This window comes from Centrocercus urophasianus, unplaced genomic scaffold (genome assembly GCF_019232065.1).
Source record: "Centrocercus urophasianus isolate 14NV4802_14NV808 unplaced genomic scaffold, USGS_Curo_1.0 seq_48, whole genome shotgun sequence".
In the NCBI taxonomy this organism is placed as follows: Eukaryota; Metazoa; Chordata; class Aves; order Galliformes; family Phasianidae; genus Centrocercus; species Centrocercus urophasianus.
Window position 1 is genome coordinate 50,199 of NW_024885066.1, and position 23,655 is coordinate 73,853.

The window sequence follows — 23,655 nt, forward strand, 5'->3', positions numbered from 1 at the left end:
TATCCCTGTCTTGGGAGCCAGGATGCCACAGGATAGGTCACAAAGTTGTTTCAAGCCCTCAACAACATGAAGGGATGCAGCTAGCAGGGCCCAGGGCCACCAGCACAGCCCCAGGCCCCACTGAAGCCCCAGGATCGGGAACGAAACCAGAAAATGGAAGAGCGGATGGAGGAGCCGAGTGCCATATTCACTCCCCCCTTAGAGGCTGAAAGGAGGTCAGCTCTGAATGGCATTAGCTAATAAAGCACTGGGACCAGGAACAGCCTCTGAAACGTGTGGACATGGGGCTGCCTCCTACCCAAGGGTAAAGAGCAGTCAGTGCTTCTCCCAGTGCAACCACAGCCTTCCCCTTCCCCATGCTCACTGACCCTGAGCGGAGAGTGAGGCTGCTCCCCCCCGGCAGAGGGTTGGATGCTGACAGCTGGATTTGGTTGCTTTGATCTCTGAAGGCAGGGGGGAACAAATCCAGGCAGGGTGCATGGAAATAAATCCTTTCCCTCTGAACAAAGCTGTGTTGTTGTCGCACTGCTAAGCAGCAGGGAGGAAAAACCCCTGATGAGTGGCTCATGCAGTACTGGCACTGCCACCAGCAGCAGCACAGGGACACAATGCCATGTGATCAGCAGAAGCAGGTGGGGGGATGCAATGAGGGGACCACATCATGCCCTATGCACGGCCCCAGCCCCTCACTTGCACAGTTCCACCAGACCAAAACTCAATGACATTGATTTTCTATAAGCCTAGAAGTGTACTTGCTGGGGGGGGGAACACTAGCATGCCCTCTTCAAGGCCCAAAAGAGCAGGGCCAGCCCCACAGTGAGCTGCTTACAATAAACCCAAGTGCTTGATGAAGACTTCATTCAGGAGCATAACCCCCAGCGGGTGGGGATCCCTCCCCCTAGGAGGGCAGAACAAAGGGGCTTTGCCATCCTGCCCCAGAGAGCTCCAATGTCAGCGTTTGGTTAACATATTTTAATGGTAACTCAACCTCTGACTCCAGCAGAGGCACCTCTGAAAGCAAAGAGGCGAGTGGAACACTGCACAGCTACCCATTCTTTCCCCCAGGAATGGGGACGCAGCCAGGGCACCCAGGAGCACGCTGGCTGCTTCTCCTCATTAGCGCCTGGCAAAGAGCTGAACAAAGAGTCCTTTCAGCAGCACAGTAGCAAAGGGACCCTCAGCTGGATGCCTCCATCTCAACGACTTCATCCAGGGGCTGGGTTTGCACATGGACCTTCTTTGGAGGGATGTAGGAGCCCATCCCAGCAGCACGCTCGGCCTCCTCCTGTGTATAGGGCTCCTCGCTCAGCTGCTTCAGCCTGTGGGGGACAGAAATGGGTTGGAAGTGAATGGATGAAGGGCATCACCACTGTCCTTCTTATTCTAGTCATGGGGCTGGGCACAGCTTTGCTCAGCACCCCCCTATTACCTCTTCTTATGCACCTTGGATCTGAAGTGCTCCTTCATGCTTGTCAGGTCCACAAAGTAGCGCCTGAGGGATAGAAGGGCAAGAGGCCACGGTCAGGGGAAGTATGGATTCGGGAGCCTGTGAGGATTTGGGAACCTTCCACCTCCAGACCCAGCACCCCCACGGTTGAGGTACCACCAGAGCGCAGAATCAGTGCTCAGAATGTAGAGCTTCCCCAGACCCAGACCCCTCTCCAGCCATAACCCACACCAGGAATCCCTCCTACCCCACCAGGTCTCCGCCAAGATCCCCTGCCCCGCAAGCCAGGACCCTCCCCTAAGAACTCCTCCCCAGGACCCCCAGCCTCCCCATGAGCACCTCGAGACACCAGGGCGCCCCCTCCAAAAACCACTCCCAAGACAAGCGTTTCCCCTCCCCAACCCCAGGAACCCCATCCCCCTCCACTGACCTCCACCGACCTCCGCTCTCTCCCCACTCGCCCCAAAAGAACCTCACAGACCCCCCACCAGGACTCCCCACCACGACCCCACGCACGCGCAGTGCAGGCAGTAGAACTGGGCACAGCCCGGCAGGTCGGGGTCGGGCTCCTGGCGCAGCAGCCGGGCAGCCCGCCCGGGCTCCAGATCCGCGTGGATCTCATCCAAGTCCCGGCGCCGCCGCTTTGTTTTCGCCTGCCGGGCCAGCGAGTGCGCCCGGTGCGCGCCCGTGCGGCGACTGCTGCGCGGCGACATGGCGGCCGACTGGAAGAAGCACTGCGCAGGCGCGGGAGAAAATAGCTCCGCCCCGCGCCTCTGGGCCACGCCCCCAGTGGCCCCCGTGTGCAGCCGATTGGCGCGACGCCGAAGTAAATTTGCATGTCCCCGCCCCATCCCCGCCCCCTCTCTTCCTGCTCACTGGAAGTCACTCTTCCTCGTGCTTTGGCCGCTCTGTGCTGCCAGACTCTATGGTCAAAGGTCCTCCGCGCCGTACTAAGCATGCGCACAGACAAGCGGAAGTCGGAGCGAGCTGAAAGCTGCAGTAGCGCGTTGCGCTCAGCGAGGTGGCGCCGTGCAGCGCTGCGAGCGCTACTGGCTGTACGGGATTCTTCCCAGTGTGCCTTAGAGGAACTCACGAACCGCCCATTGTATCCTATGGGCCGCCCTGTAGTGGTGACACAGCTCATCTTTGTGCTCCAGGGTTTGCAGCGTGTCCTAGTGGGCTCCCAAGGCCCCCAGTGTGCTCTAGGCCGCGCTGGAGTCCTCTTACTTCTCCTCACTGTCATCGGGGGAGCTTCAGTGACTGCTCAGTGCGGCCTTGAGGCTTCCAGGTGCCACCCCATGTGTTCTGGGGGCACCGTAGAATCCTCCCAGAGCTGCTTGGTTTGCTCTGGGATTTCTGAGAGTCCTCCCAGTGTATCTCAGCAGAATCCCTGGACCCCTTGGTGTGCTGCAGTGAACCCTAGTGTATTCCCAGAGCTCCTCAGAGTGCTTTGCAATGCCCTCGAGGTTCCCAGTGATCCTTAGAGGACTCCCAGAACTCCCCACTTTAACTTAGGGCACCTCAGTGTGCTCCCAGAGCTCCTCAATGTGCTCTAGGGTACATTCTGTATACACTTGCAAATAATTTATGTTGCACTCATACTTTGTGTTCCTTTTTCCTTTTACTGTGTGAGGTGGGTCTGCTGCCACCAAAAGGTTAGCTTGGATTGAGTTTTTCCATGAATGAAAACCATAGGAGAAAGAAATATGAAGACTACTTGATTGGTTGTCTGCTTGGATGCATGGATGGACAGTAAAATTTTGGAAAGGTATATAATGATACACCGTTTGCAATACTGAACACAAAGAACTGCCATGCCTGCATGAAGGGGCATCCAGGATTGCTTTGAAACAAGGAACTGGGTGACTTTGGAAGACACTGTGTCTCCTGGGGCCTTCCACAGTGTGGTTTGCGTAGACTGGAAGGAGCAATGCTTGGTACCTTTGCCCTTCATGTCCCACTCTGAGGTGGTGGCTCCTGGACATGGTCCTACCCAGAAAGGACTTTGGTTCAACCTCCAAAGACATGCGCAGTACTGAGTTTTATGATGCAAGTTGTTGGGTTAAACTGGCAGTAAGAAATGTAGAATGAAGGGATGCAGTTTCTGTGAAGGTGAGGATCCATCGTTCACCTTACGTACCTTTATCACATTACCAAGTCAGCCAGATGGATCAAACAGTAGCGGAATGACGACAGTAGTACTTTTTTCACATAGACATTTCCGTGGGTGCCAAGATGGATTAAAATCAAATCCATCTTTTAGTTCCTGGTTTACCCACCTCTTGTCCCTGGAGATACAGTGCTGGCATTTTTGAGCCCAGGCAATTTCCCACTGGAGCCAGTAGGGGTCATGGTAAGAACTGTTAAATCTTGTCCTTATTTTCTGGTCTATATCCTACCCCTAGTTTCAAGCAGAAGAGAAAATAAGTAAGCAGAGTTGCTAGAGGTTATTCTGGGATCTAGGCTACACAAGGTTGGATTGAGACTGCTAAGTTTTGCTATCAAGTACTGACTGCAGTCCTCGGTGTAATGCTTGGAAATGTGAGGACTTACTCCTCCAAGTTGGTAAAGAAGATTTTTGTTTAGAGAGAAAGGTCTCAGTATCTCTACAGACCTGATTCTTCTCTAGTGCTGAAATAAATGGTTGCGACTTGAAATGGAGGCTTTCCTGTCTGCTGCCAAGATTATGGAGAGGTGTTAGTGTCAGGAATGAAATCAAACCTTATAGAAATAAATTTAAAATCATTTTAAAAGTTTTTAGCAAACTTTAATCTTTACCCAGAAAAAATCTGCAATGGCATCATTTCTGAACAGGCCAGGTCATCCTTGAAAGCTTTTCACATAGTCTCAAGTATAAATATTTTGATACAACCCCCCCCCAAAAAAACCGAAAACAAATCCCTCCAAACTCAACTCCTTGTGCTCACGTTCAGTGGCGCAGCATCGTGTTGTGTAATCATGGCCTCCTCACTCTGCTCCCAGCCACCCCACATCTCTAGCAGAAGGCAGTGGGATGCTTCTGGCCTGCGCTGCGCTTTTATTTTTATTTCTTTCTTGCCAGCGCTGGGGATCCAGCATCCAGGAGAGGATGTCTGAAGATGTTGAAATAGGCTGACTGGCTGCTGAGGTGTGAAGAGGTGTGGGCTGAGGAAGGAGCTGGTGGTCACTGCAGTGATGAAGGCACCGCTTCCATCGGCAGCAACTTCAGCAGCAGTTCCCTGGGTTCTCGGTAGGAGCTGAGCTGTGGGTGGAGGACAGAGAGCTGAGGAGCACACCTGGGCTGCTGCTAACAGCACTGCCTTGTGCTGCAGAGCCACGACTGCAGGCTCCCTGTACACCATCTCAGGACGTCGCCAGAACGGGTCTACCTCAGACAGGAGCTCCTTCACTCAAACATCACGAGAACAGCTGCTAGCTAGGAAGGCTGAGCTTTTTATCTTTCTGTATTTTACAGTAGCTATGGATAAACCCAGTGAGCAGCAGCATCCTAATCTATCTTATCTGTGATGCAGATCATTACTATACTTCACCTACTAACTGACAAATGGTTCATGTTTACAATAATAAGCCCATCAGCTGCTCCGGTTCACTTTTTACACAGCATCTGAATTGATTTTAAGTCACTTTGACTTTTAAATTAAATTACCTCATGCATACAAACAGAAGATATGGAAGAACTCAGCAAGGATTCACAGTAATCAAGTACTTTTAAACACACATATATATTAAGCTTTAAATCAAAAACAAATCTTCCCCATTTTTTTATATATGCACTCTATATGATGCAGTGAACATGAGCATGGTCTAGCTCCCGGCCACGCGGTGCTCTGCCTGTTATACAATGTCTGCTGTACTGCTCTACTTTTTCCTTTTTAAACAAATGCAGGTAGACTAGACTCTTTAAAAGAAATACAAGCCGGCCATAGCGCTGTGGCTGAGCTGCCCTCCGTACAAAGGAAGGAATTCTAGTTCTGTTACATCAGGAAAGACGGGAATAGAACTTTTTGGGGGTTTTAGATGATCTTATTCTCCAGGGCTTCAATCCTTTTTGCCACAGCTTCCAGTGAGCGAGAGTTAAGGTGAAAAATGACAGTGCATATCAGTGATTCATTGCTCAAATCTTCCCTGCACAGTGAATGGAGCTGCCTGCTGGGAGCAGGTAGCAGAGGAGTGCTGCCGTCATCTACCTGGCATTTCCATAGCTGTTCAGGCTGATGAACTTCTATTGAAGGTGGAAAATGTTTATACATGCACAAACACTCACATGTACCTATAAATTTAAATATAAGAATGGTTGGTGTGTGTTTTGACCGCTTGAGAGAATTCCTGACCTTGAGCAGTTTGGGTTGCACAGAGAGCAGAGCACATTGCTTTTCTTAGAGTTAGGCTGTCTTGCAATTTTCTGCTCTTTTCACTAATTGCTCTTCATGATGTGCCTGTGAGCGGCAACCCACGGGGTGAGAACTACTGATTTACTCTGACCTTTTGCTTAATACAAGTCATGAATTTCACTCTATTTGATGTAAAGAGGAGAAAACATACTGTGTAACTGAAAGAGCAAGCCACAGAAATGCATGTATAAATTAAAACTTTTCCGAAATGATATTCTCTCCTAATTTTCAGTAATGAAGTCTCTCTCTGACCATTCTGTGAGCTGCTCCAATGTTTCACTAATTCCTCTCTGCATGAGGCATTTGAAGTTTATTCACATTTCTTTTTCTTATTTCTCTTCCAAGAATTCCCAGTCTTTGTGCAATATCACAGAATCATTAAGGTTGGAAAAAGCCTTTCAGATCATCTAGTCCAACTGTCCACCTCCCACCAATCCTGCCCACTGAACCACATCCCTAAGTACTGCACCTACCCTTTCCTCCAACACCTTCACATTGTGCTGGGCAGCACGTTCCAACACCTCACCACACTTTCCGAGGAGAAATTCTTCCTACACCTCACGTCCTATTGCTGCTACCTGGGAGAAGAGACTGAACGCTCCCTCGCCACAGCAATGCGGTCTCCCCTGATCCTCCTCCTCCCCACATGGAACCATCCCATCTCCCTCAGCCTCTCCCCACAGCACTGTGCTCCAGAGCCCTCACAGCTCCGTTCCTTCCTCTGGACGCACTCCAGGGTCTTTCTTGTAGTGAGGGGCCCAGCACTGAGCACAGCACTGAGGTGCCATGCAGAGGGATGGACGCCTCCTGCTCCTGCTGGCTGCACCGCTGCTGACACAACCAGGATGTCGTTGGGCTCCTCGTTCCCCTGGGCACCCTGCTGGCTCATGTTCAGCAGTTACCAGGATCCTGCTCCTCCACACAGCTCTCGGCTGCTCTGCCCCACGCCTGCAGCACTGCGTGGGGCTGTTGTGGCCGAAGTGCAGGACCTGACACTCGGTCTCACTGAGCCTCATCCCGCTGGCCTCAGCCTAGCAACCGGCCTGTCCAGGTCCTGCTGTAGGGCCTTCCTACTCTCAGGCTGATCAATACTTCCTCCTTAGTTGGTGTCATCTGCAAACTGACTGAGAATGCACTCAATTCCTTCATTCAAATAATCAATAAAGATATCAAACAGGGCCAGCCCCAGCACAGCCCCCTGTGGAACGCCATCTGTGTCCAGTTTGCAGTCAGACGCCATTCATCACCTCTCTCTGGGCCTGGAACCCAGCAAAGATTGTTCCTGTCCAAGCCAAGGGCTGCCAGCTTCCCCAGGTTCTGACTGAACCTGATCCCTTGGTTGTCCCTCACGTGGCATGTGATCACACTCAAAGATGATCTGATCCATAACCTTCCCTGGCACTGAGGTCTGGCTGACAGGCCTGCAGTTCCCTGGATTCTCCTACAGCCCTTCTTATAGATGGGCGCCACACTGTCAAGTCTCCAATCATCTGAGACCTCTCCAGTTGACCAGGAATGCTGATAGATGGTGGAAAGGGGATTCACAATCACCTCTGCCAGCTCCCTCACACCTCAGGTGGATGCAACAGAATACGACAGAATCCAGAAGGAAACAGGTGGTCCTAGCCCAGCCAGCTCCCTATGGACACATCCTTTATGTCTTAATGAGCATGGTGGTGGTGGGTTAATGATTGCACTTGATGATCTTAGACGTCTTTTCTGACCTTATTAATTCTATGATTCTGTGACAAAAAAGAATCCCACAGATACAGGGGATCAAACTCACCTCATTGAAGATATTTGCAGTGAGCAGTTATGTGAGACAGTGAGCAGTTTCTCAGCACTGGAATTTGACCACTGGAAATTGGAGAGAAATTGGACCTAAGCAGTGCAATTCCCCTGACTTTACGAAGACCACCAACTACATGGTCAGAACTGTTGTGCTGTAGAAGACTCTCTTTTTCAACAGTTCGGTGGAGAGTTTAGGCAGCCAGGTCAGGTATTTGTATTGTAGACATTTACTGTTGCATAAAAAGCATTTCATCTACAGAGTTTTAATGACTTATCATTTGCACACAGGCACCAGTGTTTTTGTTTCTTTCTGCTCGCCGGCTGATGACAGCCACTGCTGCTCTCAGCCCACATTCTGGCTGCATCACAGGACCTGCAGCACACAGAGGCAGCAGCAATATCCAATACAGGAACCTTGCTTCCACACTTCTGGCATCGGCATCGTTTAAGCATCTTCCTAAAAACTGACTTAGGATCTGATGTCTGCATGTTGCTACTGCCTCCAATGATTTAGCATATTCTACTTTGATTCTATTACTTTCAGTCTATTTTTTATTTTGTGTCAGGCCAGTACCCTGAGCTCTAGCACAGGAATTCTTCCTCCTGGACACATTCAGAACCCAACTGTCTAGTTTCTCAGCTTCCTGACTGTTATCTAAACTGTTTTCCCCATGGATAGACTTTCTCAGGTGGTCCCTCCCGAAAGCCCAACCCAGCCCACTGGGTGCTGAACACAGAGCTTCCAAAGGATATATTTCCGTTGCAATGTATCGATGAGTTCTTCTACTTTTGCCTGGAACTTCACAATAGATTTACATTCGCATGGATCTTCCTCTGTGGACCAGAGTATCAAGAAGATGTGTTAAGTGACACAAAAAAGAATTAAAATCACTGAGATGTGAAGTAAAGCAAGTCATTTTCTTTGTCATAAACAGGAAGGAAATAAAAATACCATTCATCCTAATTACTGACTGATCACTTCTGCCTTTAACCTCAAATGACTAGTGACTCTTACACTTCATTGCATCCAGGACAGGCTCAAGTCTTTCCTGGGCTTCCAGTTCCCTGAATACCCACTGAGATCTACTACTAATGCTTAAAGCGTGCCCTGAAAATTTGAATCTGATCGAAACAGATGTGTTCAAACGTGCTCAAAAGAATCTTTGTTTGTGAGTTCATTTCCCAATAACATCATCATGGTGGCTCATACTGTTTGCTGCTCATAAACTTATGCAAAATAAAAATTTGGAGGTACTGTTTGCAGTCTAAGAGTCAAGAAGTGTTGGAGCTTTGCTTCAGGGCTCCGTTTCTTGAATAGACAGAGTAATGTGCATTCATCAGTTCTGCAAATGCTGTGAGTAAACCTCCCCCTCTACCCAGTCCCCCACTCTCACCAACGCAGATTTTCATTTGCAGCTTCTTCCCAATGTTGCTGATGGTTCTGAAGTCGGCTGTGTAGAAGTAGTGCTCAGCTACTGGTTCGGAAGCAATTTCCCTCAGCTCGTCCTCCACTGCGTTACCAACTCCCACAGCAAACATCCTAAAGCCTGTAACCAATAAGAACCTGTCAGTTGGCACCAATCCTCTTCAACTTCTAAATTCTTGTCTGCCTTCTGCACCTCCATGCAACTCTACAGTTGTTAAATTGAAAACTTCTCTCTGCTATTACTGACTTATTTCAGGCCATCCGGGGTTCCGGATGCAGGCAAAGTTTTACTGGACTTATCTAGGTAATGACCACTGTCACCACAAGAACGATGATTTGGAGATGCAAGAAACAAAAGATCATTACAACACTTTGACAGGATAATGCATCCAACTAATAGGAAAGCAATGATACAGCAAAAGGAAACAGTGGAATTTTTCAAAATAGCCTGCAGCCACCATTCATCAGCCCCTCTCATAGCAAAGTTCCCTCTGCAATGGAGACCTGCATGTTTAGTAAAAGTGTGCTTGGATTGCTTTCCAATATTGCAACTCATATTGTCTATCAAGACATTCTATGAGTTAAGAACACGGGCCCAGCATCACTATCAGAGATTGATTGCTGCTTTTGTCTTAAATCCTGCTTCTCTTGAACCCAACTGCAGTTTGCCTTGACTTGAACGATGATAATAGGTCTAGACTTCAGTAATACTTTCCCTCCCTCCCCTTTTTGCCTTGTCTTTCTTCTTCTGGATCTTTTCAGCTTTTTTTTTTTCTTTTTTTTTTTTTTTTTCCCAGCGTTCAACTCAAGGAACATGTTTGGAATCTAGTGATAAGTATTTTTTATTTATCTCTGTGAAATCCTTACCAACTGATGTTGGCAATATCTGTGTAGGGAGAAGAGAGGAGGAGAAAATAAGGCCTGAAGTCTTGTTTCCATGCGTACAGTTTGTAAGGACCTTTTGTCTTCTAAAGGCTGAACACTCACACAGCCTGTCAACTTGTTTAGTAAGCATCAGCATTTCATGACCTTGTGCTTGACCTGCTATTATGTGCTAGCCCTTAGTCCCATCTAGTTGTTGAGACTGAATTTAAAAGGAAATGAAGGATTTAGCAATTCATGAACTTATTCACATGGGCTGCATCCATTTAACGCAGTGATGGCAGAAGACTAGGAAATGACCCTCAGCAGGAGGTCAGCAAAGGGGCAGATCTCACTGGATTTGCACTTTGTACAACTGATAGTAGATGCAGTGCCTGATCCAAGGGAGAAACGAGCCGCTGAAAGTTCAGTAGACCTACCTAAATCTTTGGCTTTCTTAGCAGCGTCGGTGATGTAATCTTGTGACCGTCCGTCTGTGAAGACGATGCCCACCTTGGGAACGCCAGGCCTGGCTCCATTAGCAATGGAGAAGGAACTGTCCACCAGGTACTTCAGAGCCTGGCCCGTCATGGTGCCTTTCTCCATGTAGGCCATTTTCTTGACTGCTGCTTTGATGTCCTTCTTGTTCTTGAACTGTCCCAGAGGAAACTCCTGCCTGACAGAGCTGGAGTACTGAACCAGGCCAACCTGGGCCTGCTTCTCTGACACCTCCAAGGATTCCACAATTTGGTTGATGAATTTCTTCACCAGCTCAAAGTTCTCAGGCCGAACGCTCTTGGAGCCATCAATCAGGAAAACGAGATCCAGGGCAGATCCTGACCCACCACTGCAAGCTGAAGCAAAATGAGAGAAGGGAGAGACGGCAACTAAGATTCTGCTTAATTGTATGAGCAGATGAAATCCTAATACCACTTCATTGCTAATGAAATATGCTAAATCAATCAAAAATCAACAACAGTTCACGCTCATGTTTTCAAAATAATCCTTGGTTGTACATTCATGGTTTCTTTTTCCTCCTTTTCTGAACAGAACATGCAATTCTCTCAACCTTACCCCTATCCTACCATGGCAGACCACAGCGCAGCTCAGTGCAAATGGAAATCATTACGTACCACTGCAGGTCTTCCCATCATTGTTCAGCGTGAAGCCCTCTCTACAAGCACACTTGTACGATCCCGGGGTGCTGATACAGATCTGCTCACAGTCGTGGTCACCAGTGGCACACAGGTCTGACACCACTGCAAGAAAAAGTGCAGATCAAAACCAAACACCATGCCAACGCTTCTCAACCTGAGCACACACTGCCCACGAAGAAAGCATCATATTTGTTCTATACACTCAGTGGTAACTAAACCCACCCTGCAGCAATATAAAGCAGCAGGAAGTCATTACTCTTTGATAGTAATTGAAGTAGAAAAAGCAAAGACAAGTAGTGACAAGTCTCCAGACTGCAAGGCACGCTAGGGCTAGATGTAGTTTCTACAGTGAGGGCAAAAACCATCTGTCTGTCAAGCATATCACAATGTAATTCCCTCTCCAAATACATGAGGTGAGATTTGGTTCCCAAACTACCATCTGGTCTGGCCAATACCCATTTTTTTCCAGCTATATGGTGCAATTATGATTCGTGAGTGCCATGTGCAGCTGCCATTCCTGGGTGGGATTCATGCCCAAACGCACTTGGACTTGACTTCAGAGCTATCCTTGCACGTGCAACTCTCAGAATCGCTCTCTCCAAATATTTCTGCAACCATGCAGTTGGCTCCAACACTGGGCTCTCAGTTCTTTGAAGGCTGCAGAGTTTTGATGAGCCTAACTAGTAGCTGGATCAATAAGGGTCTCCCTTTCCCTGCGCCCGTTGAACACTATGGGAAGCAGCTGGACAGTGCTGCGCAGTTCTTCCTGCTGATGGTGGCCACAAACTGCTTTTCAATAGCAGGTGGTGTTTGGGTACATCTCCAAGGACAGCTCTGTGAAGCTGCTTGCATAGCATGATAACATCCCACTTGGCAGTTAATGCGGTGCTGCTCTCGTTAGCTGTAATAATCCCTAGCACAGTGCTTCCCTCAGATGCATCTCTGAAGGTTTTTACCAGGGGGAGAACTTTGTCATCTGCATTTACACATTTGAAAAGCAAGGCACAGAAAGGATTTTTTTTTCCCCTCTGTCTTTTTGAGTGACACCAATGCCAGAGCTTCCAAACACGCTGTCAGGCCTCTCTGTCTCCAGCTGACTCCTGACTCCAGGGCAGCCAACACAAACTCCCACGAATATTCATGTCTTGCCTTCCACCTTCTTGAATTCTGTCTCTGCTCCTCTTAGCATGTAGTCTTTGTTCCTTTCTTTCATGAGCTTCTGCTGCAGTGACACCTGATTATAATATATGACTCACTTTGTATTCAAATTTTTCCTCCTTCCTACAAGAGGATGAAGTTTTCCTTGACAGAAAGCTGCTCCCCCCATTATTTTCAAGCTGAAAGTTGATCATGAAGCATTACACCACTTGAAGAATTGTTCTCAGATAGTTTTACACGTCCATCTGCGTGCATTGGGTTGCAATGCCTTGCTGCAAGCACTGTGGTGCATCACAGCTTTAAGAAGCATCGCCACGCTGTGCTGAGGCAGGATGGGTGTGCGAAGCCCCCAGGCCCCTTCCCAACACATGGTGCTTTTTATAGACCACTTCCTACACATTTGAAAGCAATAAAGCTTTCTCATTGCATTCACTGCTTCGTGTAGGAGTGTGTTGTTCAATGTGTAGATCTGGTACTTAGGGACATGGTTTAGTGAGCAATATTGGTGGTGGGTGGACAGTTGGATTAGATGATCTTAGGGGGCTTTTCCAACCTTAGTGATTCTGTAAGTGACTGTAGAACAGCCAGGCTCTTTTTACATATTATGCAGAAATTATGAGATACTGCACCAACCAGGAGAGTTTTCCACCCCACAGAGCTTCCAAAAAAATAACAGCAGTCAGGGAGAGGCGGCAGGGGAGTGAAACCAGCCCTTGTTTAAATAGGAACTCAGAAGATGAAACTGGCAGGGGAAACTGCAAGGCAGATCGTCAGTAGTGCCCTGCTACGATAAACCTGAGGGCAGTGATTTCAGCTATTTAAAGATCATGTTTTCAAGGTTCTCTAGAAGTACGTGAATCGTGTTTACAAACTCTTCAAACAAATAAAGCCTTCTTTAAAGAGACATCTTTAACCAAAACCCGAAATTCCCTAAACAAAACCTCAAATTCCTGAAAGGCCACTTTGAAGAGCATCCATCTTCCATATTCTGTTCTTCTGCACACCCAAATCCTTGGCAGAAGGAAGCAGATGGATGAAGGATGATGACATGTGAGACTTCCACATGAAAAGCTTGCTGGCAGCCACTTGTACTCCTTGGCTAGGAACCCGAGGGGTGCGTGGCAAGGACTTACCACAGAACGCTTCTTGAAACTTGTGGGTCAGCTTCTCTATGACACTGTAGCTCTCCACGTAGTCCACGTGGTCGTCCAGGGGCTCGCTTGCGATTTGCCGCAGCGTGTGCATGTCCACCCGGCCAACCCCGATGGCAAAGATCTCAATGCCAGCCTGCCTGGCCCTCGCTGACACGTCCTGCACTCTGTCCTGGGGACGTCCGTCAGTCACAACAATTGCCACCTACACAGAGGAGGGCACAGACCAGGCCTGGATGAGCGCTCGTTCTGCCATCGCTTGTGGCTTACTAAAGGAGGTTTCACATTTCTAAAGTTAAAGAAGAAGGAAATGCCACCTCCTCCCCCTCTTTCTGTTCCTCCCGAGATCACAGGAGCCGTTCTCTTAATGTGTAGCTTGTGTCTTTCTGAGCTGCAAAGGTTAAACTGCCATGCTTAAATTATGGGACATCTGGTGCGTCTCGGCCCTAAGAAAAAGGTTGCACTCTCCATAAGCAAACTAACACCCAACCCAAACTTCAGCTCTCTTTGTGAAACCTCAGACAACACTAAGGACGACTCCCGTACTTTTATGGCGCCTTTGTCCATCTAAAAGTCTCAAGAGATGTTGTGGCAACGTGAGGAGGCTGAGGCTGCCCAGAGAGGCGGGGGTGCCCATCCCTGCAGACAGGCAGCGTCAGCTGGAAGGGCTCTGAGCACTGATGGAGCTGTGGGTGTCCCTGCTCAGTGCTGGGAGTTGGACCAGATGGCCTTTCAGGGTCCTTTCCAGTGACTACTAGTTTAAGGCTTCTCCCCTTTTTAGAGACAGAGAAACTGAAGCTGACTCTCAGGGGAAGTGGTCTGCCTGAGGTCCGGATTTGTCGGTGCCAGCCATTATGTCTGATTCCACCACAAATAGCAGCGTGAGATCCTGCACGGACTGACATCATCATTAAAATACCAGCTGGTGCAGGTGGAAACTGGATTCTGCCCTGGGTGGTGGAACCCTAACACTGCAGGAAAGCCTCTAGGAGTCCTGCTGCTGCTGCTAGGCTTTCTATTTTCCTCTTTCTTCTTCTTTTGCTAAGTGACATTGTCACAAAATCTTCATGCTCCTTTTTTAGCAATTCAGCTGCTCCTGCCACTTTTCCTTGCAATTGTTTCGTTGTGACACCACTGTCAATACAATCAGCAGGAGCAGCTAGATGCAAGCAGAGAACAAAAATCCACAGTTCAAGCAAATAGCAGGATACAGAAAACATCATCTGCAGATGCAACTGGGAAGACTCTCCAGCTGCTCAGTTAGGACAGTGTGACAGCTGTTTTGCACCCTTAACAGGGAGAAATCATCTTTTAAGGTCAGAAGTGGGGTTCCGTACCTCATGTCTCCAAGGAGCCCAGTTGGACTTGATGATCTTAGTGATCTTTTCCAAACCCTATTGATTCTGTGATTCTGTGAAGCATCTCCTTCCCCTCTCTGCCCACCCTTCCACAGTGGGGTGGCTGAATGCTGCGCCCTGGGCATTTCCAGTACTCAACCTGCTGCCCTGTCCAGAGCATTCCTTCTGGAATGAGAGATGGGTGAAACTGGAAAAATGTGGAGCTTTTAGTCGGGTGAAGCAGCAGCCAGCCGTGCAACCATTCTTTCTGCCAGGAGAGAGAGCCCTCGGCTCAGCAGCAGTGCTGGGATGCGCTGCCAATTAGGGCTTATCTGGAGCCAAAAGCCTGTCAGGAAACAAGATGTTCTATCAAGTGGCTTCTGCGAGGAGCACTACCCATGAGCAGGTTTCTGCCAGCACTGCGTGTCTTTCTTGCAGCATTTGTCATAGGACAGAGGTGTTCTGTGTCCTCCTGGCATCTGTCTAAAGCAAGTGATTCTCCCAGTTTGATCAGTTCCTTGGTTTCTTCATACTAGAGTGGCTGAGCCCCAGATACAGCCCAGGAGACATCTGGCAGCAGCATCCACGCCTGGATCTGATGGGAAAGGTTTTCATAATAAAACACAGCGTGCTCAGAAGTTGTACTGCTTTCTGAGCTGCTGCTGGAATTGGGGAGAAGAACATTTGGAGGCACAAAGAATCTGGATCAGGCACTGGGAATTTATCAGCGAGCCCACGGCTGAAATGAACGTAACCTTGTTTGCTAAGACACACGAGTGTTCATGGGCACCTCTGGGAGGTCATAATTCATGTGCCGTGTGCAGGCAATCCAGCAGCTAATGAGGCAGCAGCATCTCCTGATGCAGTGCATTACATGAACGTTGTAACAGCACCGGCAGGGGATTGGGAAGGAAGTTGAATAGCCCCCTGATTTGCTCAGCAATTTGACAATCTATTTGTTGTTCTTCCTGAAGAAAGATAAAAGTAATTGGGCATCCCTGTAGTTTTGATAGAGGTATAAAGAGACGTTACTTGGAGCTCCTGCAGAAACAAATAGTTTTTTTTCCCTGTCCTGTGGTGATTATTTGCTGCACAGAGCACAGCAAGACTGAATGAATGATCTGGTTGTGCTGTGACCGATCCCACGTGGTTGGAAATCCTAGTGCTGATTTCCATGAGGTCATGCTGGATTTCTGCTGTGCAAAGGAGCAAGAGATGTATGCAGCTGAAATCACTGTGGTCTATTCATCATCCAAGGCCAATTAGGGGCTCATCCTGAGCAGAATGAAGGTCTGAGGAGGGAGAGTTTACTGGGCTTGTTTTACACTGGGACACCTTGGGCTGAAGATACTGGCCAAGAATTAGTGCAGTGAGAAAGGAAATGAGCTTTTTTGCAAGGGTGTATTGGAAGAATAGAGAAATAAATGGCCTTTTTGCCTTTTGATATTCAGCAGTGGTCTGGCATTCAAACTGCTGGGATATTTTTTGTGTGGAAGGCAAAACGTCTATTTTGTTCATATTAGGTTTTTTTTTTCTTCTCATTTCAAGCAGGGTAAGAATTTCTGAGAAGCAGAAACAGATATCATTCAGATACTTCTTGTTGCAGTTAAGTTGCTGTTCTTGGGCTAAGCAATACCCAACAAGACAGACATTTCCTACAACCTTTTTCTTCCAGATGGAAAGTCACTGAGCGTGGCCATGGATGATCCTCCTCGGGGGTCACCTGCAGCTCCTGCTCTGCCCATGCATTCCCAGCACTGGGTGCTCTGGCCAAATCTATCCCCTTCCACTGGCTGCCTGGAATGGTTTCAGTGGAAATGTCTCTTGCTGTTGGATTTTCAGCTGGTGGCTCCTATGCTTGAGGAGTGATGTGATGGCGATGGCAGATCAGAGGAGTTTCTCTGGAGCAAACTGCCAACAAAACTTCATGAAAGTTTCTCAGATGTGATTTTCCCAACTTATTACTCTTGGCTTTCTTCCTATTGTGTCAAGCCAGACTTAGGCTTAAAATACAGACAATTAGGTTAAAATACAGAGAATCTCATGATAAAAGACAATATGAAATCGGATTCATTAAAATTTTCAAGTTCCTTGTAGCTCAGCAGGGTGAAGGAGCACAAGAGACAATCAATGGGTGGTATTTTTAGGAGATAGACTCATTTTTCGTATTTTTTTGTGAATTCCAGTCCAGTCCAGCCTTCAGGTTGCTGTTTGTTGGAATTGGAGGATTTTTAGCAGTGTTTCATTTTTTGGTGATATTTTTGACTTGCCATCCCCAAGCATCTTTTCTGTGTACTGCTCTGCCTTCCTTGGAGCTTTACTATCAGTGAGGAAAACTGAAAGTGTCTGATGTTCCAAAAATGTTGTAGTCAGGAGAAAAATCCCAGGCTTCCTCGCTCCGTCAGCTGGGCTCTCATCCAGCTGCTGGAAAGCCCTCATCGCTTGCTAAAGACTTTGCTTATTTTTCTGGTCTGATCTCATAGCAGACAGCCAGTGGAGCTGGCACAGGACAAAAAGTCCTGAGAAGCTCAGGATGTTTAGCTAAAACACATATTGTCAATAATAAACATTTTCCACAAGCTCAGATTAGAGTTTTCCTGATGACCATCACTGGGCTGAGGTCTGGTTGCCTTCAGGGACAAATCCAGAGGGATGGATGAGGTATCTGGGGAAAATTTCTTTAAAGGCTGAGTTTCCTGGATGGGGAATCTGGGTCAGGAGTGGTGATGCCCATTGCAGCCAAGTGTGGAATTAATCTGATTTTATACCACAGTCTGAAATGTTAAATAGTCACTGAAGTCTGTGTACATGAAGAAAATACCCGGAATGGAAGACACAGCTGTTAGCCAGCCTATGAAAAACTAGTAGAGCACTGGAGGGTTCAGAAACAACACTTTGCTTTGTACACAGAACGGAAAGGGCCCATGTCAAAGGAAACTTTCAGAAGATTGTCTCGCATTTCGTTAGAGTGGATTTGAAGCATTTTTGTTACCACTTGTTGGGGAGGATGGCTGTGAGCATGCTCATGCCTAGTGGACCTGGCTGAATCAATGTCTCAGGGCGGCGCATTGCCCTCAGTGAGCAGAGCCACTGTTGTCCTACACACAGACAATCACTGTTTCTCCTTTTCTGATTTTCCTAACCATTCACCAGTGTGAAACAACACCTCCAATAAAGGGACAGCGTGCTTGATCTAGCGATTGGCAGCCCTGCCCATGGCAGGGGATTGGAACTAGGTGATCTTTGGGGTCCCATCCAACCCAAGCCTTTCCACGATTCCACGATTCTTACCTTATTAATATTGGGAGATCTGAGCCTGGCCCCTTCTGCGTCACTGAAGGCCCGGCTGATGGCAAACTGGATGGCCAGGCCGGTCATGGTCCCTGTGGAGAGTGGCTCTATCCTGCGGACCGCCTGCAGGAGCCCGGCCTTGGTTTGGTGAGTCTTGAGGGAGAACTCATTCTTGACTGCGCTGGCATAATTGATGACCCCGACCCGCGTGGAGTTGGGGCCCACGTCCAGCCCCTCGATCACGCGCGACAGGAAGACTTTGACCTTCTCGAACTCCTGCGGGCGCACGCTCCGAGAGCTGTCAATGATGAACACCAGGTCGGTGGGTTTGGTTCTGCACAGGGTGCCTGGGAAGGATGAGCAGGGAGAAGAAAAAAAAGAAAAATATGCAAAGAGGGACAAAATAATTCCTCTTACAGCAGGCAGCTGGGGCTAGATGACCTGCGAGCCCTGATCCTTTCTGTCCCTGTCTCAGAGAGGCCCTGGGAGACCAGTTTAACCTAATACTTCCAAATGCTCTTTTGCTTTTCATAAAAACTTCTGTAAGAGAAACACATTTAGCTGTTGACAATATGTACTCCTACAGCAGCTCTGCACTTGTGGGAGCGGGTTCCCACTTGTCACACCAGGCTATTGCTAATGGCTATAGGAAACTTAATGGAAGGAGGAATTTAGCTGAACTAAAGCCTGTTATATATGCTCCCGTATCAAAGGAGGTCTCAAAAGAACTCACTGTGGTGTATAAGCAAGCTACGTGGGTATTAATTAATGAGCTTGTGTCTTTGTCATGCATGACCAGAAGCAGGAATGAAACTCAGCAGTTCAGATTCAGTCACGAATCACGACTCCCAGACTAACTAACCAACGTAACAATCCAGTCTTGTGTTTTTCAGCTAGTGGCACTAATAATGAAATAGAGCAAAGACCAGCACGGCTTTATGTCTGTGAGCTGGTGAGGGAAAACACAATAGAGAGATGTAGAACCGTGCAATTGATAGTTAATCTCTACAAGCCACTGGTAAGGCATGAATATCCACTCTAAAAGATAAATAGTATAAATGGGAAACATTAGCAATGCAAACAGCTGACTAATATTTTTCTTTCCAATTTCTCATTTTCATGCTGTTTTCCATCCTAATGTTCAGCTGTGACAAAACATAAAAAGGACTGCCATTTTTTATGAATTTTGGAATGAGTTGATCCATTTTCCTCACCAGATCTATAGCATTCTGGTCTTTATTTTTTTCTATCATTTAACCTGCCTCTGTAGGGTCATCAAGAGCTCTGTTAAGATTTGATTTCCGCAGAGAGGGATGATATAGGTTATATCATAAAAGAGATTTCTGTGGACAGATTTTTAAATGTGAGCTTTTGGGCCAACAAATCTGTTCTAAATTATGACATAAATATTACAGCTAGTCCTCAGTGTGAAATCTAATGTGGCTCTCAGTCTTTCAGACACATGAAAATAAATACCCTGTGATGTCTCCATAAAGAATATAATCAGGTTAGTTTCCTGGGAGACATGAACGCTGAATCTGCTTCTGGCTCCCAGAAATGTCTGAGCGATGTGGTGTGCAGAAGAGAAGAGGGCAGTTGTTGCTCCATCAGGTGCTCTAGTTTCCACTAAAACATAATATTCCCTTTTCCCATAGGGGTGGCTTTCACTTTGCCACTGTAATTCATTTCAGAGGAAGGGAAAACTCACTTGGCAGATCCCTCACATTGCAAATCCCTTCAGCAGGGGTTGGTTTTGCCCATTTTACAGGAAATACAAAGAAAAATGCAAGGTCTTGCAATCAGCTTCTCTACAAATAAAGCATGGATTCCCCTTTGCTGCTGTGGCTAATGTGTCACGTCTGCTTTGAGTGACAAACCAAACAAAAAAAAAGCTTTTTTTTTTTCCCCTTAGGAATAGTCAGATCAAATAGGAGTTTTGCAGCATGTTTTCTTTTTGTGTAGAAGCTCTGTGATAACATTTTGAACCTCTTTTTTTTTTTTTTTTTTTTTTTTAATGAAAGTGCAGTGTATTCCTGGGAAATAGAACATATCAGATGTAAGTGCTGGGATTTAGCACACATCAGGCTCTGCAGGACAGACAGATCCCCAGGAGGTGGCAGCTCTGGGTGACGTCCCAACTCAGCATAGTTTACTTCAAAGCAGAATGAAACCAGAATTGAAATCCTCTGGTTTTAAAAACATCCACACCTGAAGCTATTCAGGAGCAGCTGAACTTCATGCATCAGTTTAGCAGAAAATCTCTCTCAGGGCATCCTTGCCACATTAATTAAAAGAGCAGGAAACCTACCTAGTAATTCAGAATGAAATGCTGTTTATTTTAGAAATAGTGATTGCTCGTGGTAGGGCTGGTTGAATGAGCACTCTGTTCTGGCTTCGTAGAATCATCGAATCACTAAGGTTGAAAAGATCACTAAGATCATCAAGTCCAACCATCAACCCATGCCAACTGCAGCAGTGCTTAGCAGCTCTAAGCGAATATAACTCTCCCTTTGTTCATCAGAAGAGATGGTCAGTGCATCAGGGAAGTGCCTTTTGTAGCAGCAGCAAATGCCACAGTCACTGGCACGTCTATTTTACTTATGTGGGCCCAGAGCTGCTGCCGTGGGGCCGGAGCCAACCCAGTGCTGCCTTTGCTGTGCTCAGCTCAACCTCCCAGCTTTGCTTCAAAGCAATGAAACAGGCAGAAGGAGTCCATTTCTATGTCTGTCTGCCTGGTGGAAAATAGTGGAGGAAGCTGTCTGCTTTTTGGCCAGAAGTTGGGTGTTGCTTCCTCCTTCAGCGCCCTGCACTCCCCAGCAGGTTGGTGACCAGAATTCGGGGACAGAGCCCACAAGCATTCAGCTCCCACTTACCTCTGGGCTGAGGAGGTGCCCCCCAGACTCCACAGCTCTGGAGGAGAAGCAGCAAGGAGAGTGTCAAGGTGGCGAAAATCCTGTCCATGGCTGCGGAGGAGCTGCCGGAGGTTGGATGCAGAATGGCACACGGGAGCCTTGGCCCTGAGGTATTAACCTGCCCTTCCTTGGGGAGGCAAGGGGCCAGCCCCTGACACGTGTGAGGGGCCGGGGGGGCACTGAGGGGCGAGTGAGAAGGGCTGGGAGAAAATATTGCACGAAGGTGGGGAGGAGGTGGACGTCCAGCCCTGGCGGCCCCTCCACAATGGCTCCATTGCTCGGAGAAGGGGATGGGAAGCTATAAAGGGACCCGCAGCCACGCGGTATGTGGGGAATCTGGGATGGGAACAGTGGGAGCAGTGAGGGCAGCCCTGGGGAGCTGGGGTTAGCCTGTCGACCTCCAGCTCCCATCTGCATATCTTCGCTTCCTTTGCTTAATTTGTGGGCTGGAGCTCTGTCACGGGAGGAAGGGAGAGGAAGAGGAGAGCAGGCGCAGGGGCAACGCGTGGGATGCAGAGCAAATTCCTTCCTGAGGGGAACAGTTGCTGCTCTATGAGGCTGTGAGCAGAGGCAGAGGGAGAAAGAACGCAACAGTCTGAGTTAGATAAATAGAGGAGCAGCGCGGGACGGACAGGCAGATTATAAGTTTGATTTATTTTTAACAGAGGAGCGATCAGGTCCATGCAGCTCCAGCCACAAGAAGCCAATAATCTGAATCCACAAATAAGACCAATGATGCTGCAAGAGAGCAGAAATCCAGTGTCTCCTTTCTGGAAGAGCAGCAGGGAGATTTTCTACTAGAGTAAGATGAATTTAATGATGGGTCCATTGCAAAGCTGTGCATCTATTTTCTTTTAATTAACTGCTGTATTACACTGATTAAAGCCCTGGATGTTGATGTTGTCTTTGCCCACTTTTCAGCTGCACCCTCAGAGTGCTCACGCATTGCATTTGCATTGTGTTGGTGCAGCACTGGCAAACCACCTGTGATCCAAAGGGCTGTTCTTCCCTTACTCAAGTCCGTATTACTCCAGAAGTGCTTTGACAGACTGAGAGCTCCTGGAGAGAAGGGCTGTTTGACTATGCAGAAGGGGACCTGCCCTTAGTGGTGCTGCCAGACTGTTCTTTGCTCATTCAACATTAAAAGCGTTGATCAAAATATTTAAAGATATTGCAGAAGGTGAGGAGGGATTAGTATAGAAAACACAAGCAGATCTTTGTGTGGACGTTTGCATGCACAAGGACGCTTGTATAAAAACTTCACAAAAGCTTAAGGCTGTGAGTAGATGCATGAAGATGTATGTGTAAATGAAAATACATGCTTGCAAATATGGTTGCACATATGTGCTTACGTATCCATTTGTATGTGTGCACATACATGCAGACATAACTCCTCCTTGCATGGTGTGTGCACAGATGCATGGATTTCTGTGAGTTCAAACATGTATAAATCCAGTGTGTGTTTATAGGATATAATTTGTCCCACAGATAAGTAGAACAGATACAGACACACTGGCCATTAGTGGGGAACAAAGTGAAATGCAAGCATAAAGTCCTGCAGATTTAGCCTCCAGCCCTGTCTGTGATGGGGTTTCTCCTCTTGCTCTGCCATACATACAAGGACCCATTGGTGCAGACAGTGCATGCCATGAATAGGATCATTCAGAGCCCTCTGTAAATGAAGTCTCTATGACTGTTCTTGCTGAAGAAAATATAAAGTTTCTCTGTGTCATTTTGCTGCTAATTAATAAAGAAGGATAAATACATTTCAGGTGAATATTTTCTCTAGCAGAGGTTGGGGCACACAGGCAACATTAAAGCTTTGAAAATAAGGCGAGAGGCAAAGGTGTGCTGGATACTGTAGGTCTGCAGTTATACCTCTGTAAAAGCAGTGTTTATTTTTAAAATATGAAACATAATTTTCCCCCAGGCCTCCAAAAATGAAAACACTGGACTCAATATTCCAAGAGGAAAATATGCATTTAAAGCTCTTCCCAAGCCCACTTGCAACGTAAACAGACAAACCATTAATGGGCTCTTGTGCTCTCTGGTGCCCATCGTCAGATGAAATGGTTTGGAGACAGTGAGCCTGGCTGCTGTGTCAGGGCCTGGAGGGGTCAATCCTCGAATACCCGCTGCCTTTGTTCTTTGGTTGCCACATCTGCCAGGGGGTGATGGGGCTGGAAAACCTATTGCCCAGTTTAAGAGTAAGAAATACAGTGAAGCAAAGACATACGAGGGATGTGGTCAGCTAGGAAAGTTGCTGGCTTCTCATTTGCCATAAAACAAGCATGTCTGATAGCGTGGGCTGTATAAATGTAGATTCTTTATCAATATACACATAATATTTCACAGGAGAGTGGATTGGATGGAAAAGGACATGAAAAATGACATTTTAGTTCTGATAATGTGGAAATGCCTTGATTTGATGTGGCATTTGACTTTTTCCAATTTCTTTTGCTCACATTTTCTCTTTAAAAAAACTTTTTAGTTTTATATCTACATTTCCAATAAACACATTTATTATGTTTGTATAAATGTCACACTGCAATGAGCTGAAATGACCAAATCAAAATGAATCAGACCCTGAGTCATATCCATGTCAGTGAGCCAGAAGAAGGCGACAGATTCCTGCGAGAAAAAGGAAATCAGACCACGATGTCAGGACACTTCCAAATTTCTGCTAGAGCCCAGTCAGATGGCATTTTAAATATTGGATTTTCCATAGGAAGA

The 23,655-nt window shown here is 47.3% G+C and overlaps 2 protein-coding genes across 2 annotated transcripts; both read right to left on the reverse strand.

The window, feature by feature from the left end:
• Positions 1 to 957: 957 nt before the first annotated feature.
• On the reverse strand, positions 958 to 2,160 carry ZNF593 (zinc finger protein 593). The gene is made up of 3 exons (XM_042834640.1): positions 1,964 to 2,160; positions 1,430 to 1,492; positions 958 to 1,319 (listed from the first exon to the last, which is right to left on the reverse strand). The coding sequence occupies exons 1-3, from the start codon at positions 2,158 to 2,160 to the stop codon at positions 1,178 to 1,180; spliced, it is 402 nt and encodes a 133-aa protein (XP_042690574.1). The 3' UTR covers positions 958 to 1,177.
• Positions 2,161 to 5,460: 3,300 nt separating this feature from the next.
• Positions 5,461 to 20,971, reverse strand: MATN1 (matrilin 1). The gene is made up of 8 exons (XM_042834635.1): positions 20,884 to 20,971; positions 18,011 to 18,357; positions 13,365 to 13,587; positions 11,050 to 11,175; positions 10,357 to 10,770; positions 9,024 to 9,176; positions 8,383 to 8,463; positions 5,461 to 5,510 (listed from the first exon to the last, which is right to left on the reverse strand). Exons 1-8 carry the CDS (start codon positions 20,969 to 20,971, stop codon positions 5,461 to 5,463), a joined length of 1,482 nt encoding a protein of 493 aa, XP_042690569.1.
• Between the last annotated feature and the right edge of the window lie 2,684 nt (positions 20,972 to 23,655).

Coding starts and splice junctions, on each gene's coding strand:
- MATN1 (XM_042834635.1), bottom strand. CDS start 20,971: ATGGACAGGATTTTCGCCACCTTGACACTCTCCTTGCTGCTTCTCCTC. Junction 9,177..10,356: donor TAAGAAAGCCAAAGATTTAG/GTAGGTCTACTG, acceptor TATTGGTTACAG/GCTTTAGGATGTTTGCTGTG. Junction 5,511..8,382: donor CGATACATTGCAACGGAAAT/ATATCCTTTGGA, acceptor ACTCTCGCTCAC/TGGAAGCTGTGGCAAAAAGG.
- ZNF593 (XM_042834640.1), bottom strand. CDS start 2,160: ATGTCGCCGCGCAGCAGTCGCCGCACGGGCGCGCACCGGGCGCACTCG. Junction 1,493..1,963: donor TTCTACTGCCTGCACTGCGC/GTGCGTGGGGTC, acceptor TCTATCCCTCAG/GCGCTACTTTGTGGACCTGA. Junction 1,320..1,429: donor TCCAAGGTGCATAAGAAGAG/GTAATAGGGGGG, acceptor TGTCCCCCACAG/GCTGAAGCAGCTGAGCGAGG.